Source organism: Pleurodeles waltl, chromosome 9 (genome assembly GCF_031143425.1).
Source record: "Pleurodeles waltl isolate 20211129_DDA chromosome 9, aPleWal1.hap1.20221129, whole genome shotgun sequence".
NCBI classification, from domain to species: domain Eukaryota; kingdom Metazoa; phylum Chordata; class Amphibia; order Caudata; family Salamandridae; genus Pleurodeles; species Pleurodeles waltl.
Genome location: NC_090448.1, coordinates 682,258,419 through 682,275,131, shown reverse-complemented (window position 1 = coordinate 682,275,131; position 16,713 = coordinate 682,258,419). Strand labels below are relative to the sequence as shown.

General features: G+C 48.7%; 1 protein-coding gene across 2 annotated transcripts in view; it reads left to right on the top strand.

The window, feature by feature from the left end:
* ERCC2 (ERCC excision repair 2, TFIIH core complex helicase subunit) overlaps positions 1–16,713 on the top strand; it is a 1,394,405-nt gene that overhangs the window by 1,359,810 nt on the left and 17,882 nt on the right. For both annotated transcript variants that reach the window (XM_069207765.1, XM_069207766.1), the window contains 2 exons: positions 90–233; positions 6,784–6,927. In XM_069207765.1, coding sequence (XP_069063866.1) covers positions 90–233; positions 6,784–6,927 — 288 coding nt within the window. The remainder of the gene's footprint in view (positions 1–89; positions 234–6,783; positions 6,928–16,713) is intronic.

The window sequence follows — 16,713 nt, the reverse complement described above, 5'->3', positions numbered from 1 at the left end:
GCTAAAACATTCAGATTCTCTGTGGTTCAAATTCTGGTGCTCGTTTTTTTGTTGCTGCCTACCATTTCACTCGATTCTCTTTGACCCAGGCTCGTTTGGAGTACTTGAGAGACCAGTTTCAGATCAGAGAGAATGACTTCTTGACATTTGATGCCATGAGGCATGCTGCACAGTGCGTGGGTAGAGCCATTCGTGGGAAAACGGATTACGGCCTAATGATCTTTGCAGACAAGGTAAGGAAACATGTTAAATGATTAGCAAAGGCGATTGTGCAGAGGAAAGAGTGCTGTTTCATTATACGTATGCCCTTTTTCTCTGCTGAATTGTGCGGTGTATACAGATGTCTCTGAACCGTAATATCTGATAGAGACTTCTAGTTGCAGATTCCTTACCTTAGAATTTTCCTCCAGGCGTCAGACTGGATCTGGAGATTTTTTCTTTAAGCAATTCCCTTGCGTGTCGGTAGGTGGCGTCGGTCGACTCTGCAGGCGCCGTAGTTGCTGTGATGACATCGGGAGTAGTACATAGAAACCGCCTCAGCGCAGTGACATGAGTTATTTTCTTCCCGTACCATGTGCAGATCCGAAGAGGGCTACCCTAGTCTCTTTTTGACCGACTTCGACCCTTTTGTTGAGTTTTTGGTGAGTTTTTTGGTGCATCGAGGGATGTCCCCAAAGGTTTCAAACCATGCGAGGACTGTCACTGCATGATGTCGGTGACGGATCCGCATCGGGTCTGTTTGTGGTACCTGGAGCGCGACCACGACCCAAAGTCGTGCTCCGAGTGCCGATCCATGCACCCGAAAGGCCTTGAGGGAGGGGTCCCTCAAGCTTATGGCAGCCCGGCGCTCAACTCCGCGTGGGTTCCCGGGTAACTCAAGGGAAAGGTCTCGAGACCGGTCGAGGAGCCACCACCATTCTTCTTCCTCGAAGTCTTCGGGTCAAGGTAAGAAGAAGTTGAAGAGATCCCGTCACCCTTCAACTTCACCCCGTCGCTCTTGTTGATGCAATGCAGGAGGAGTGTCGACGCTCGTGGCATATTGTTCAGGCTGATCCGATTTAGAGCCTTTGGGCCCAAGGGGTTCAGTCGGGGGGCCTTCGGGTGCCGCGCCGGCAGCTCCAGCCCCGGCCACTGAGGTTCCCTCCAGATCAGCTCTCATATCGGCACCGGTGGTACCATTGGGACCTTCCCTGGCACTGGTTCGATTGTCGATGCTCTCAAAGTCAGTGGTGCCCACCATTGACGTCTGCCCGATCCCCATCCCCAATGAGTTGGACCGGCGTCGGCTGACGCTGCCTCCTTCTTCGATGGGGCCTATTCACCTCAGGTCAGATTCTGAATGGGTACGAATTTGGGTAAGGATTGGAGGGGTCCCAGGACCCTTATGAATTCCAGGATGACCCTAACTTGGACTGGGCACAGGAGTTGAGCGAGGCCAGTGGCCTGGACACTTCCTCAGATGCTGGCATGTTGTCTCCTCCTACCGTGGCTACAGCGGAGGGAGTGACTTATTCCATGGTGGTCAGTAGGGCTGCTGAGGTCCTCTGCCTTGTTCAGGTCAGGTCTAATCTCCTGACGGAGGTGCTTCAGCCAGGGTCTTCCACATCTGAGCCTCTTCTTTGATTCAATTAAGCCCTCACCAGTGTCCTTTTGGGTTCTTGGTCCAGACCCAACACAGGGGCTCCTGTGAACGACCCTATATTCTTTTCCAAACCTCTCACGCCTGAGAGCCTTGTCATCCAGGCATCTTCTTCCTCTGGCGCATTCCCTTTCACACCCCCAGATAGGGAATCAAAAAGGCTGGAACAATTTGGGAAGAAGATGTTTTCTTCCTTCAGTTTCACAACGCGGTCAGTGAACACCACATGCCTTTTGGGACGCTATACCCACTCTCTGTGGGATACGGTTGAGCAAGTTCTGCCGCAGATACCGGAGGAGGTCTGTGCTATCGTTTTTCAAGCTGTCACCTTTGGGAGAGATGCAGCAAAGTTCACAATCAGATGTGGGCTGCACACAACAGACTCTCTAGGTAGATCAGTTGCGACGACAGTGGCCTTGAGATGCCACACCTAGCTGCATACATCTGGTTTTTTGGGGGATGTCCAACAGACTCTTATGGACATGCCCTTTGGTGGCTCTCGTCTATTTGGAGACAAGGCGGACTTGGCTTTGGAGAGGTTCAAGGACTCCCGGGGTACAGCTCGGTCCCTCAGCCTTTCCACTGCTCCTCGCCCCCAACAGTCCACCTTTTGCCCCTTTTGTGGCCACAGAAGGGGCTCCCTGTCGCGTTCCTAACCCAGCCACCATGCCACCCATGCTGTTCAGCCACGCATGGCCGGGAATGCTGAATCCCACGTGGGCATGGGACAGGGAACCAGAGGTCTGCCCAGCCCACCCATGCCCCTGCTGCAGCCTCCAAACCATCCTAGCCCATCCCCTCACTCCGGTCCAGTTGGCGGCAGGTTTCGCCATCACCTGCCCCACTGGAAATCCATCACTACAGACAGGTGGGTTTTGCAGATCGTTCGAAGGGGCTACCCCCTCCCCTTTGAATCTGCCCCACCACCCATGCCTCCATCAGTCAGCCGTATTCCAGAGGATCATTTAGAACTTCTCCACCAGCACATTGCAGCTCTCTTGGCCAAGGGAGCCATAGAGAAGGTCCCTGCGCCAGAAGTAGGTCGTGGTTGTTAATCCCGCTTGTAGGAAGTTGGCTCTGTATATACTTTCTCAAAATTAAGAGATAGTGTGCACAGAGTCCAAGGGTTCCCCTTAGAGGTTGATAGTGGCAAAATTAGATAATACTAATGCTCTGTTTTGTGGTAGTGTGGTCGAGCAGTAGGCTTATGAGAGGGTAGTGTTAAGCATTTGTTGTACACACAGAGGCAATAAATGAGGAACACACACTCAAGGACTTAACTCCAGGCCAATAGTTTTATATGGAAAAATATATTTTCTTAATTTATTTTAGAACCACAAGATTCAAGTAAGTACATACAATGCAAGGTACTTCACACAGGTAAGTAAAGAACTTTGATTTAAAACAGTAGTACACACAGTTTAGATTAAAATGGCAATAAGCTATTTTAAAAGTGGACACTGCAAAAATCAAGTTCCTGGGGGAGTTAAGTTTGGTTAGGTTTCTCAGGTAAGTAGACCACTTACACAGTCAGTCTCCTGGGCATAGGAAGCCCACCGTTGGGGGTGCAAGGCAACCCCAAAGCCACAACAGCAGCAACACAGGGCCGGTCAGGTGCAGAGGTTAAAGGAGGGCCCAAAACACATAGGCGCCTATGGAGAACACGGGTGCTCCGGTTCCAGTCTGCTAGCAGGTAAGTACCTACGTCGTCTGGGAGCAGACCAGGGGGGTTTTGTAGAGCACTGGGGTGGGGACACGAACAGGCACGCAAAACACACCCTCAGGGGCGGCCGGATGCAGTGCGCAAAGTAGGCATCGGTTTTGCTATAGAAAGCAATGGAGGGACCCTGCAGTCACTTAGGCGATGCAGGCAGGGCACAGGGGGGCTTCTCGGGCCAGCCACTGACTGGGCTAGGTAGAGGGCTGCCTGCTGGTCACTCTTGCTCTGGTAGGTGGGTCCTCTCGGTCCCGGGGGCTCCGGGTGCAGTCCTTGGTCCAGGCATTGGGTTCTTTGTTACCAGGCAGTTGCGGTCAGGGGGAGCCTCTGGATCCTCTATGCAGGCGACACTGTGAGGGTGCAGGGGGGTCAACTCAGAGTACTCATGTCGTCGCAGTCACCTGGGAGTCCTCTCTGTGGTGTTGGTTCTCCTGAACTCGAGCCGGAGGCGTCGGGTACAGAGTGATAAATGTCACACTTCCGGCGGGAAGAGAGAGTTCTTTAAAAGTTGCTTTAAAGTTGCAAAGTTGTTGCAGTTTATGAACAGTGCCGCTGTTCTTGGGTGTTTCTTGGTCCTTAAGGTTCAGGGCAGTCCTCTGAGTCCTTAGAGGTCACTGGTCCCTGTCAGATGCATCGCTCTGCAGGTTCTTTGAGTCTGGAGACAAGCCGGTAGGGCTGCGGCCAAAGCAGTTGTCGTCTCTGCAGGGCTTTCAGGTCAGCAATCCTTCTTTGTACGTTGTAGGTTGCAGGAATCTGATTTCCTGGGTTCAGGGTCGCCCGTAAATACTACATTTAGGAGTGTGTTTAGGTCTGGGGGGCAGTAGCCAATGGCTACTGTCCATGAGGGTGGCTACACCCTCTTTGTGCCCCCTCCCTGAGGGGAGGGGGGGCACATCCCTATTCCTATTGGGGGAATCCTCCAATCTCAAGATGGAGGATTTCTAAAGGCAGGGGTCACCTCAGTTCAGGGCACCTTATGGGCTGTCCTGACTGGTGGGTGACTCCTCCTTGTTTTCCTCATTATCTCCTCCAGCCTTGCAGCCAAAAGAGGGGGCAGTAGCCCGAGGGGCGGGCATCTCCTCTAGCTCTTGTACTTACCAACTTAATGTGTACTCCCTTTAAGCTGATGCACAATTGTACATTATGGCTCCTTACTTTCAAGACTGTTTTTCTTGTTGCCATCACTTCTGCTCGCAGAGTGAGTGAGCTTCAGGGTCTTTCTTCAAAGCCTCCATACTTGTCTGTGCACCCTGACAAAGTGGTGTTGCGCACTAAGGCTTTCTTCCTTCCCAAGGTCGTTACACCTTTTTATGTAGGCCAGTCCATCACCTTGCCTACTTTGTACTCCCCTCCACATCCTTCTCATGAGGAGGAGAGACTCCACCGTCTGGACCCAAAAAGAGCATTGGCGTTCTATCTCAATCATAGCAAAGATTTATAGGTGGATGGTCAACTCTTTGTTGGATATGTGGATGCGAAGAAAGGGAAGGCGGTGCAAAAACATACCATCTCTCAATGGGTACTTCTTTGCATCAAGATGTGCTACGCTTTGGCCAAGAAGCAACCCCTTGAGGACTTGCGCGCTTATTCCACCAGAGGGTCTGCTGCTTCTACTGCGTTAGCACGCAGAGTTCCTGTCCTGGATATCTGCCAGACAGCTACGTGGGCATCCTTGCACATCTTTGGTAAACATTACTACCTGGACAGTCCGGTCCGTCTGGATGACTACTTTGGTTGTTCGGTCCTGCAGGACTTTCTAGTATGATCTTGGTTTGCAGCCCACCTCCGAGGATGGCATTGCTTGGGGATCTATTCTAAGGTAAGGAATCTGCAACTAGAAGTCTATCAGATGTACAAGTTACTTACCTTTGGTAACGATATATCTGACAGAGATATATTCTAGTTGCAGATTCCGTACCGACCCACCCATCCTCCCCACTTGCAAACTGATTTCTAGGGACAGGGCTTCCCCATTCTGGGCCTTAGCTCTGGGGCACCAGTCTCTGTGTTCTTCGCGGCTTTGCGCTTTGGCATGGAAAGTTGTGAAAAGAAACTGACGTCACTGCGCTGAGGTGGTGTCTATGTACTACTCTCGACTCAGCATGGAGACTACGATGCCAACAACGCCGGTGGTGTCGACCGACGCCACCTACCGATGGGCAAGGATATTGCTCGAATAAAAAAAATCTCCAGATCCAGTCTGACGCCTGCGGGAAAATTCTGAGGTAGGAATCTGCAACTAGACTGTCTCTACCGTATATATTGTTACAGAAGCTAAGTAACTTGTACATCGCAGCGGCAGCTCTATCGAGAGTTCCCCATTCTGTCACCACTGTGATTTGGAGTGAAGACTTCAAAAGTGAAGTGCACTCTCTTTGTTCATGCGGTCCTTGACCTATCTCTAGAGGTATCCTCCACGTGACTCAGGGGAGGAGGTGTAGAATGGATGTCAAACGTTCACATTCCATGCCTTTTGATCTGTTTAGACTATTGGAGGTTAGTCCAATCTCTCGATTGAGTAGGTGTGTTGGGACCTCAGGGTACATCCCTGTTTATTTCTAGGCACTTTGTCATGTAGGTTTCATATAAATGTAATCTGTGTGCCCTATTCAAATTTTGGTACTCCCTCTTGAGCAATTGAAACAGTAAAGTGTGCGATCTTTTAGCACCTACCTTTTTTGATCAGTGCTAATAAAATATTTTTATCTGTGTACTGCACTACACATCTCCACCTCCGAGTCATGATGTAAAGTTTCCTTTCCTATTCTAGAGGTGTTCAATTTTATAAAGGAACTCACAAGAGAGGGAAAAGTTATTGACCTGTTATCCTAGTTTTCCATCTTGGGTATTGTCTCTGAATTAATAAATATCTCGCCTCCTAACCATGGGCCAGAGCCTTATTTTGTCTAGGTTTCAATAGAGCCCGTCTAAAAGTAACCTCCAAAAGCAGGGTTACAAACCCTTGCTATTCATAGCAGCTCAGTGCCGCTTTGAAATTCTTCAAGTGGCAGTGCTAATATAACCTCACATATGAATATAATTCCCTGCATATTGTGAGTGTATTTCTTCGTCAGATGGATTTTATTGTAGTGGTTTATTATTCATGTGTATCGTTCTGTTCTTTTGACAATATTTTGGAAGGTATTACTTTATTGAAGAGAACATTTATTCACAGAGAATTAACGAGGTTTCTGCATACACATTGCTGTATGCTCTGATCATTGCTGTGCTTTGTTAGGAAGTATATGGTTAGTGAAGTGTGCTGGGATACTGGTCGCTTTGCCATTGACTAGGCCTGGCACCAGTTACAGAGTGAGTGCAACCACTACTGACTCTATTCCAGGGCATGCTTTACGATTGGTTCTGGAATGAGCACATCTTATTTGTGTAGCGCCACTTAGAAAATATTCTGTTTTATCCACCATAGCGCTATGCCAGAGCTGACAAACGAAGCAAGTTGCCTCGATGGATTCAGGAACATCTCACTGATGCCAATCTGAACCTGACACTGGACGAAGCTGTTCAGGTGTCCAAGTACTTCCTACGTCAAATGGCACAGCCATTTCGTCAGGTGAGAATGGGTAGTGTAAAACATGGATGGCTGTGCCTGGTAACTGACAAAAAATGTCAGCTTAACTCTGGGTTACATGGTGGCTTCTGCTAATGTATTGCTCTTTTTCTTGATGACTAAAGGATTCTGAAGGAAAGGATGATTTCAAAAATCAGGAACAGGTCTTTGGCATTCGCTCCTCTTTGATTTTTATAAACATTAGAATGTTAGTGTCTGCAAGAGAACCAGGAACACATTTTCATAGATAACACTTTTATTTTTGAAAAACAAATCTTAAAAAATGATGGATATTGAAGGAAGCTGGCTCTGTATATACTATATCAAAATGAAATATAGTGTGCACAAAGCGTAGGGGTTCCCCAGAGGCTTAACAGATGCTAAAGTATATCATACTAATGCTCTCTTTTGTGGTAGTGTGGTCGAGCAGTTAGGCTTATCAGAGGGTAGTGCAAAGCATTTGTTGTACACACATAGACAACAGAAGAAGCACACACTCAATGATTTAACTCCAGGCCAATGGTTGTTATATAGCAAAAATATATTTTATTTATTTATTTTTAGAACCACAAGATTCAAGTAGCTGGTAAGTATCTTAAAAGATTCGTATTTCACACAGGTATCAGCAGTACTTTGTTTGAAATCGGTAAGTAATACAGTTTTTGAATTATTGGCAATAATCTGCTTTAAAAATGGACAGTGCAATTTTCAGAAACGGTTCCCGGAGGGAAGAAATGTCAGATCGTTTTACAGGTAAGTACAGCACTTAAAGTTTCAGTCTCTGGCTTTTAGGAAGTCCACCGGTTGGGGTTCAAGGTAACCCCAAACACCCACCACCAGCAACATGTTGAGCAATTTCCTCTTATGGAGACTGGGGGTACTCGGAATAAGGCCTGCCTGCAGGTAAGTACCGGCGGCTCGGAGGGCAGACTAGGGGGAATTGAAGAAGCACTGGAGGGGCCAAAAGTAAGCACCAAGCACACACCCTCAGCGCCACAGGGGCGGCCGGGTGCAGGGTGCCAACAGGACGTCGGGTTTCCAATGCTGGTCTTCTGTGAGGAGACCCCAGGGGTCACTCAGAGGCTGCAGGCAAGGTCCAGGGGGGTGTCTCAGGCACACTACCAGTCAGACAGGGAGGAGGCCCGGCTGCTGAACATTGAGACACTGGGGGTTGGTTTCTCCAAGGCCTGGGAGCTGCGGGTGCAGTGTGTTCTTAGGCGTCGGATATCTTCGTCCAGAGCTTTGCGGTCAGAGGGGCCCTCAGGATTCCCTCTGCAGGCGTCGTCGTGGAGGGGTGGAGAGGTCAACCCAGGCTGGGCACTTGCTCGCAGTCGCTTGGGGACCCTCCCTTCCTGGGTGGACCACCTGGACACAGGCCGTTGGTGTCAGGTGCACAGTGGTCAAGACTCATGCATCTGGAGTGAGGATAATCCTTAGTTGTTAGTTTCTTTAGACATGGCTGCTGTCCTCGGGAGTTCTTGGACCTCTTTGGGTGCAGGGCAGTCCTCTGGAGTTCGACAGAGGTCGCTGGTCCAACTGGACGTGTCGCTGGTCTTTTTGCAGGTTCTTTGAAGCTGGAGACAGGCCGGTAGGGCTGGGGCCAAAGCAGCTGTCGCCTTCTTTCTTCTCTGCTGGGGGTTTCAGCTTAGCTTCTTCTTTTAGGTTGCCAGGAATCTGGTGAGCTGGGTTCATGTAGGCCCTTAAATCCCAGATTTAGGGGCGTTTTAGGGGTCAGACGGCAGTAGCCAATGGCTACTGTTCCTGAGGGTGGCTACACCCTCCTTGTGTCTCCTCCCCCTTTGGGGAGGGGGGCACATCCCTAATCCTATTGCTTCCTCCAAAGCAAGATGGAGGATTTCCTAAGGCAGGGGTCACCTCCGCTCAGGACACCTTAGGGGCTGTCCTGGCTGGAGGGTGACTCTTCCTTGTTTTTCTCATTATCTCCTCCGGACTTGCTGCCAAAAGTGGGGGCTGTGTCCGGGGGGTGGGTATCTCCACTAGCTAGAGTGCACTGGGGCGATGTAGCAGCATGTTTGAGCCTTTGAGGCTCAACGCCAGGTGTTACAGTTCCTGTAGGGGGAGGTGTGAAGCACCTCCACCCAGTACAGGCTTTGTTCCTGGCCAGAAAGTCGTCTGGATGTGGCAGGCTGGCAGAAACTGGTCAGCCTAGCACTAGTAGTCGGAATGGTATACAGGGGGCATCTCTAAGATGCCCTCTGTGTGCATTTCTCAATAAATCCCACACTGGCATCAATGTGGATTTATTGTGCTGAGAAGTTTGATACAGACTTCCCAGTATTCTGTGTGGCTATTATGGAACTGTGGAGTTTGTGTTTGACAAACTCCCAAAGCATATACTCTTTATGGCTACTCTGCACTTACAATGTCTAAGAATTGGCTTAGACACTATAGGGGCATAGTTCTCATGCAGCTATGCCCTCACCTGTGGTATAGTGCACCCTGCCTTAGGGCTGTAAGGCCTGCTAGAGGAGTGACTTACCTATGCCACAGGGAGTGGTTTGTGGAAATGGCACCCTGAGAGGTGTACAATATTGACTTTGTCTTTTTCTCCCCACCAGCACACACAAGCTGCAAGGCAGTGTGCATGTGCTGTGAGGGGTCACCTAGGGTGGCATAATACATGCTGTGGCCCTTCCCTGGGCACAGGACCCTTGGTACAATGGGTACCTTTTACAAGGAACTTAACTGTGTGCCAGGGCTGGTCCAATTGTGGAAACAAAGGTACAGTTTTAGGGAAAGAACACTGGTGCTGGGGCCTGGTTAGTAGGGTCCAAGCACACTTTCAAACAGAGTTGGCATCAACCTTAGGCAAAAGGTGGGGGGCAACCATGCCAACAGAGGCACTTTCCTACACCCCCCCCACCCCACCAAATAAAGAGGATGAGACTAACCTTTCACAAGTGAGTCTTCATTGTCTAACTGAGAGAACCTGGAAAGGCCATCTGCATTGGCATGTGCAGTCCCAAGTCTGTGTTCCACTACAAAGTCCATTCTCTGTAGGGATATGGACCACCTCAAAAGTTTAGGGTTCTCACCTTTCATTTGCATTAGCCATCTGAGAGCTCTGTAGTCAGTTTGAACAACAAAGTGAGTGCCAAACAAGTATGGCCTCAGCTTTTTCACACCAGGGATCACACCAGGGATCACACCACAGCAAAAGCCACCCTCTCAATGGCACTCCAACGCTGCTTCCTGGGGAGTAACCTCCTACTTATGAAAGCAACTGACTGGTCAAGGCCATCATCATTGGTTTGGGACAAGACTGCTCCTATCCCACGTTCAGAGGCATCTGTCTGCACAATGAACTGCCTAGAATAATCTGGAGTTTTAAGAACTGGTGCTTGGCACATTGCTTCTTTTAGGGTGTCAAAGGCCTTTTGACAGTCAAGAGTCCAGTTTACCTTCTTTGTAATCTTCTTTGAGGTCAGTTCAGTGAGGGGAGTCACAATGGAGTCATATACCTTCAAATACCTCTTGGAATGCCTTGACTTGAGTCTGGGTTTTTGGAGCCTCCCAGTCCAGAATTGTCTGGATCTTGGGTTGTAAAGGTTGTACTTGTCCTCCACCTAAAAGGTGGCCCAAGTATACAACTGTGCCCTGTCCCATTTGCCACTTAGATGCTTTAATAGAGGGGTCTGCTGTTTGCAAGTCCTGCAAAACCTTCCCCAGGTGGGCCAGGTGATCCTGCTAGCTGGAGCTAAAGACAGCAAAATTATCTAGATATGCTGCACTAAAGGACTCCAAGCCAGCGATGACTTGATTCACCATCCTTTGGAAGGTGGCAGGGGCTTTCTTTAAGCCAAAGGGCATAACAGTAAACTGATAATGCTGATCAGGTGTCGAGAGTGCTGTCTTTTCTTTGGCTCCAGGTGCCATCCTAATTTGCCAGTACCCTGCAGTTAAGTAAAAGGGACACCGAAATCTGGCTGCACCTAACTTGTCTATTAATTCATCTGCTCTGGGTATGGGGTGTGCATCTGTCTTTGTGACAGAGTTGAGTCCTCTGTAGTCCACACAGAACCTCATTTCTCTCTTGCCATCTTTGGTATGAGGTTTGGGGGCCAAGATCACTGGGCTAGCCAAGGGACTTTCAGAGTGCTCCATTATCCCTAACTCCAGCATCTTGTGGACTTCCACTTTGATGCTCTCTTTGACTTTGTCAGACTATCTATAGGTTTTGTTTTTCACAGGTAAACTGTCTCCTATGGCCACATCATGGGTACACAGGTGTGCCTGACCAGGGGTCAAAGAGAAGAGCTCAGCACACTGTTGTAAAACTTGCCTGCAGTCAGCTTGCTGTTGGGCAGAGAGGGTGTCTGAATAGACAACTCCATCTACTGATCCATCCTTAGGGTCAACTGAGAGGAGGTCAGGGAGAGGTTCACTCTCTGCTTCCTGATCCTCATCAGTAACTATCAGCATGGTTATGTCTCCCCTATCATCGTAGAGTTTCAGGTGGTCAACATGGATAACCCTCTTGGGTATCATGCTAGTGCCCAGATCCACTAAGTAAGTGACTTGACTCTTCTTTACTAGGACTGGGTAAGGGCCACTCCATCTGTCCTGAAGAGCCCTGGGAGCCACAGGTTCCAGAACCCAGACTTTCTGCCCTGGCTGGAATTCAACCATTGCAGCCTTTTGGTCATACCACAACTTCTGGAGTTGTTGGCTCGCCTCAAGGTTTTTGGATCCCTTTTCCATGTACTCAGCCGTCCTGGATCTGAGGCCAAGCACATAGTCCACCACATCTCGTTTAGGCTCATGGAGAGGTCTCTCCCAGCCTTCTTAAACAAGTGCCAGTGGTCCCCTTACAGGATTGCCAAACAGAAGTTCAAAGGGGGAAAACCCTACGCCCTTCTGAAGCACCTCTCTGTAGGTGAAAAGCAGGCACGGCAGGAGGACATCCCATCTCCTTTTGAGTTTTTCAGGGAGCCCCATGATCATGCCTTTCAATGTCTTGTTAAATCTTTCAACAAGTCCACTGGTTTGTGGATGGTATGGTGTGGTGAATTTATAAGTCACCCCAGACTCATTCCACGTGTGTTTGAGGTAAGCTGACATGGTGTGTACCTCTGTCAGAAACCACCTCCTTAGGAAAACCCATGCTGGTAAAAATACAAATTAGGGATTTGGCTACTGAAGGGGCAGTAGTTGACCAAGGGGAATTGCTTCAGGGTATCTGGTAGCATGTTTGACTGCTTCCAGTATGTATTGTTACTCCAGTATTGGAACTTTCATAGATTCACACGCTTAAATCATTCGCTGTCATCGAGATGGGAGCCCCCGGTACATTTAACCAAGTAGTGTTGACATAGAAATAAACTAAGGGCCCTAGGCCACTTAATTTAGCAGTCTATCAGAGTCATTTTAAGAAAAAGGACCAAACTTGAGCATCCACCAATCAGAAGACACCACCCTCTAGAACCCTCCTGAGAGAAGCTCCAGTTCCACAGATGTCCTACTGCACGTCGTACTAGGGAATCTCCTTAGAGCTCTGCTCTTTCTTCACGCTTTTGGATTAGCTGTAAGCTAATTTTCTTCTGCTAAACTTGTTTTGACTGATTGTGGGTAAGGCCTGCAGTATGTCTGGCAAGGAAAAGAAGGGTTTATTCGGAGCCTGCAAGACCTGTGGCAAAAAGAGACTACACTCTGAAGACCCTCATCAGGACTGCATATACTGCCTCTATGCAGACCACTCAGCTAAGGACTGTAAGGTTTGTCATACCTTTTCTTCCAAGACTCTGAAAGATAGATAAGGCAGATTGTTGTTATGGCTGCAAAAACTTAAGTCCAGAGATAATCCAGTCTCTGAGTCAGACAGCGATGAAAAGTCATCAAAAAGGGCTAGATCACATTCAAGATCTTTTTCACAGCAATCAAGAAAAGCCCACAAAAAGACCACCTCAGGGTCTTACAAGGGCCACAGCTTGTCTACTTCACCTCACAGATTCTCCAAAAAAGGGGAAGAGGTCATGCCAGCAGCTCTGAAAGGTACAAAAAGTCATCTTCTGTACCTCCATCTGCGTCTGCTGCACCTTTCAAAAGGCCATCTTCTGCTTCTGGAGGAAAGATTGTGCTGTCGACGACGGTTTCATCGTCGACGATGACGTTGGTGAGTGCCTTTTAACCGTCAACGACGACTTCCACCTTTTCAGTATTGATAGCAGTTCTGACAACAACATCGTCGACGATGAGTATCCCACCGTCGATGAGGACAGCGTTGACGACGTCATCGTCGACGAGGATCTATACTTCATCATCATCGATGGCAGTCACAATGGCGTCCACATTGCCGTCCTCATAGACGGTAGATTTTTCAGTAAGGCTGTCGATGATTAAAATATCTATGCGTTCATCGTCGAAGACTCCACCGTCGATGAAGGCTATATCTGCGCCGTCGACGAGGAAAACAGCACAAAAGCCAGGCGAAACTTACCCCAAAATATACTCACCTAGTAAGGTAACCCCTCTCATGCCAGTATACCTGTTGGAGGGGGATGAAGAGTCGGACGAAGAGGGACCATTCGGAACAGCACATAGCCCCTCACAATTAAATGTCACATATCAAGAGGATGATTAGGAGTATGGAGAGACCTATGACCTGCATTACTATGTAGGAAATAACCATACCAAGAGGCATACATACCAAGATCCTTGCTACCTGATCTCAGAGCAATGCTGGCTGACTACAGTAAGCGTTTTCCACCTCAGGAACAGAGGCAGTAACAACCTCCTTCGTCACCCGTTTCAGGGGTTACCACTCCACGTCAGAGGCCAACATCTTTGCCACTAGCTAATGTGGCCACGCTGAATATGACCATACTGCAAGACACTGATGTTTCGGACGGTAATCAAGAAGGAGGATAGCTCCTTGACACTCAGTCGGAGTGGGATGAATATGTTATTCCTGCTCCTCCTTCACCTTCTTAGCCGAAGGTGGATTCTCCTCCAGATGACATCGGGGGTTCCATAACCTCCTGGAGAGAGCAGCTGAAGGGTTTGCGCTGCCAATGCCGTCCAAGCAAACAGATTGCTTCTTATATGATTTTAAGGAGCCGTCCAGAAATCTGTACGTTCCATACCATTAGTCAACTTTGTATGGGAAGAGGGGTTGAAAGTCATGCACAACCCTGCTACAGTCACGGCGGTGCTTCCCCATCTAGATAAAAAGTACAAAGCGCCAGAAGATGCCCCAGCATGTCTGACTGGTCACCCTCATCCAGACTCAGTGGTTGCTCAGGCGGCACAGAGAAGGTCCAAAAATCCCTCTGCTCCAATTTCCGCACCTCCGGACAAAGAGGGTAGACAGTTGGACAATATTGGAAAGAAGTTCTCATCAATGGCTAGCCTCGTAATAAGAGCGGCTAACTCCTTGGCAGTGTTAGCCAGATATGACAGGCAACTATGGGCGGACATCGCCCCGCATATTGACCAGTTGCCAGAGGATACTAAGTCGGAGGCGAAGAAGACGTTACATGATGGAAAGCGTGCGTCAGTGGGACTGATAAACTGTTCGATGGATATAGCCACGACTGCGTTTCGTCAGCTTGCAGGTGAGGCTGTCCTTCGGAGGCATGGCTGATTAAGAGCTACACCATTCCGCCCTGAGGTCCAGAATAAAGTTTTAAATCTTCCTTTCGATGGCCAGGGATTTTTTGGCAAACATGTTGATGAAGCTCTGCAATCTTTTAAATCTGACACTGATGATGTAAAATCATTGGAAACTCTCCAATATCGGAAACCTTCCTTTCGAGCACCAAGAGGACGTGGAATGCCTTTATATAGGCGAGGCTACCAGCAATACAGATACTCGACGTATCCTTCCTGCTCTCAGCAGTTCCGCCAATACTACACACAAAGGCAAACGCCGCAGGCGGCTTACAGCAGATCTGGCTCTAGGGGACGCTCAGCTCGCCCTGCTAAAGACTCAGCTCGCAGAACCTGATACACCCAAGGCTCCGGCTGCATCCAACCCTCCTCTTCTGTTTCTAGGCGGAAAGATATCCCGTTTTTTCAAACAATGGCAAGTCATAACAGCAGACTAGTGGGTCTTGCAATTAGTGAAACAGGGCCCCACTTTAGAGTTTGTCCAAATGCCTCCTCCCAAACCTCCTCGCAGAACTTGATCAAAATATCTTGAACAACTCAAAAGGGAGATCAACAAAATGCTCTTCAAAGGAGCAATAAAGAGAGTACCTCCATCACAGTGAGGAAGGGGTTTTTATTCCATGTTCTTTCTCATTCGCAGAAAGTGGAAGGACTGGAGGCAGATCCTCGATCTCAGAGAATTAAACACCTACTTGAGAAAGCAATCCTTCTGCATGATAAGCCTTCAGGATGTCCTTCTGCGTTTGAACCAGGGAGATTTTATGTCTTCACTAGACCTAAAGGATGCATATTTCCACATCCCCATTCACGCAACCCACACACAATACCTAAGATTCATGGTAGCCGGAAGCCATTTTCAGTTTCGTGTCCTCCCTTTTGGCCTAAAGTCAGCTCCCAGGATATTTACCAAGTGCCTAGCGCCGATTGCAGCTTTTCTCAAGAGAAGACGACATCAGGTATTCCCATATCTAGACGATTGGCTGATAAAGGCAAACACTTACGCAGGAGCACGCAGGTCAACAAGAAAGTGCGTTTCCTTACTCAACAACTTAGGTCTGACCATCAACTGGGAGAAGTCCAAACCTCTACCATCACACAGAATCACCTTTTAGGAGCAAAACTGGACACTCAGTCCACCATGGCATGTCCCACTGTGGAGAGACAACAAAAGATGTTAGCTCTAGAAAAGTCGATTCAGAGAAAGAACTACATTTCAGTTTGCCTCTTCAAATCTTTACTGTGCCTGATGTCATCATGCATACCTCTAGTTCTTCTCTGCAGGCTCAAGATGCGGCCCCTGCAAGAGCAACTCAATCTACCATGGCTCCAGATTTCAGGAATCTCTCAACCAGACCATTGGTTTGTGGATGATATTGTTTGGTAAATTTATAAGTCACCCCACACTCATTCCACGTGTTTCAGGTAAGCTGACATAAAGTTGGTACTTCTGTCAGAAACCACCTCTTTAGGAAATCACACTGTGGTAAAAATACCTCTGAGTGCTTTAGCTACTGCAGGAGCAGTAGTGGACCTAAGGGGAATTGCTTCAGGGTATCTTGTAGCATGATCCACTACTACCAGTATGTATTGGTTACCTGAGGCTGTGGGTAGTCCCACTGGACCCAAAATGTCCAGACCAACCCTCTCAGAGGGTACCCCCACCACTGGAAGTGGAATGAGGGGGTCCTTTGGGTGGCCACCTGTCTTGCCACTGGCTCGACAGGTGACACAGGAGCTACACAACTCCCTAACTTTCTGGGACATGTTGAGGCCAATAAAAATGGTTCACAAGTCTGCTCTATGTTTTGGTTTGTCCCAAATGCCCAGCTAGGGGGATGTCATGGGCCAAAGAGAGGATAAACTCTCTAAACTCCTGAGGTACTACCACTCTCCTAGTGGCACCAGGTTTAGGATCCCTGGCCTCAGTGTAAAGGAGTTCATCCTCCCAATAGACCCTGTGGGAGCAACTGACACCTCCCTTCTCCTGTTGAGCAGCTTGCTGTCTCAGGCCTTCAAGAGTGGGACACGTCTTTTCTCCCTGGCACAGCTGTTCCCTTGTGGGTCACCTTATAAGGCTTCAGCTTTATGGACTCAGTTCCCTCAGGGGATAAGACATCTTCCTGGGAAGAGAGGTCTTGTTTCATTTGCTGTTCAGAGGCT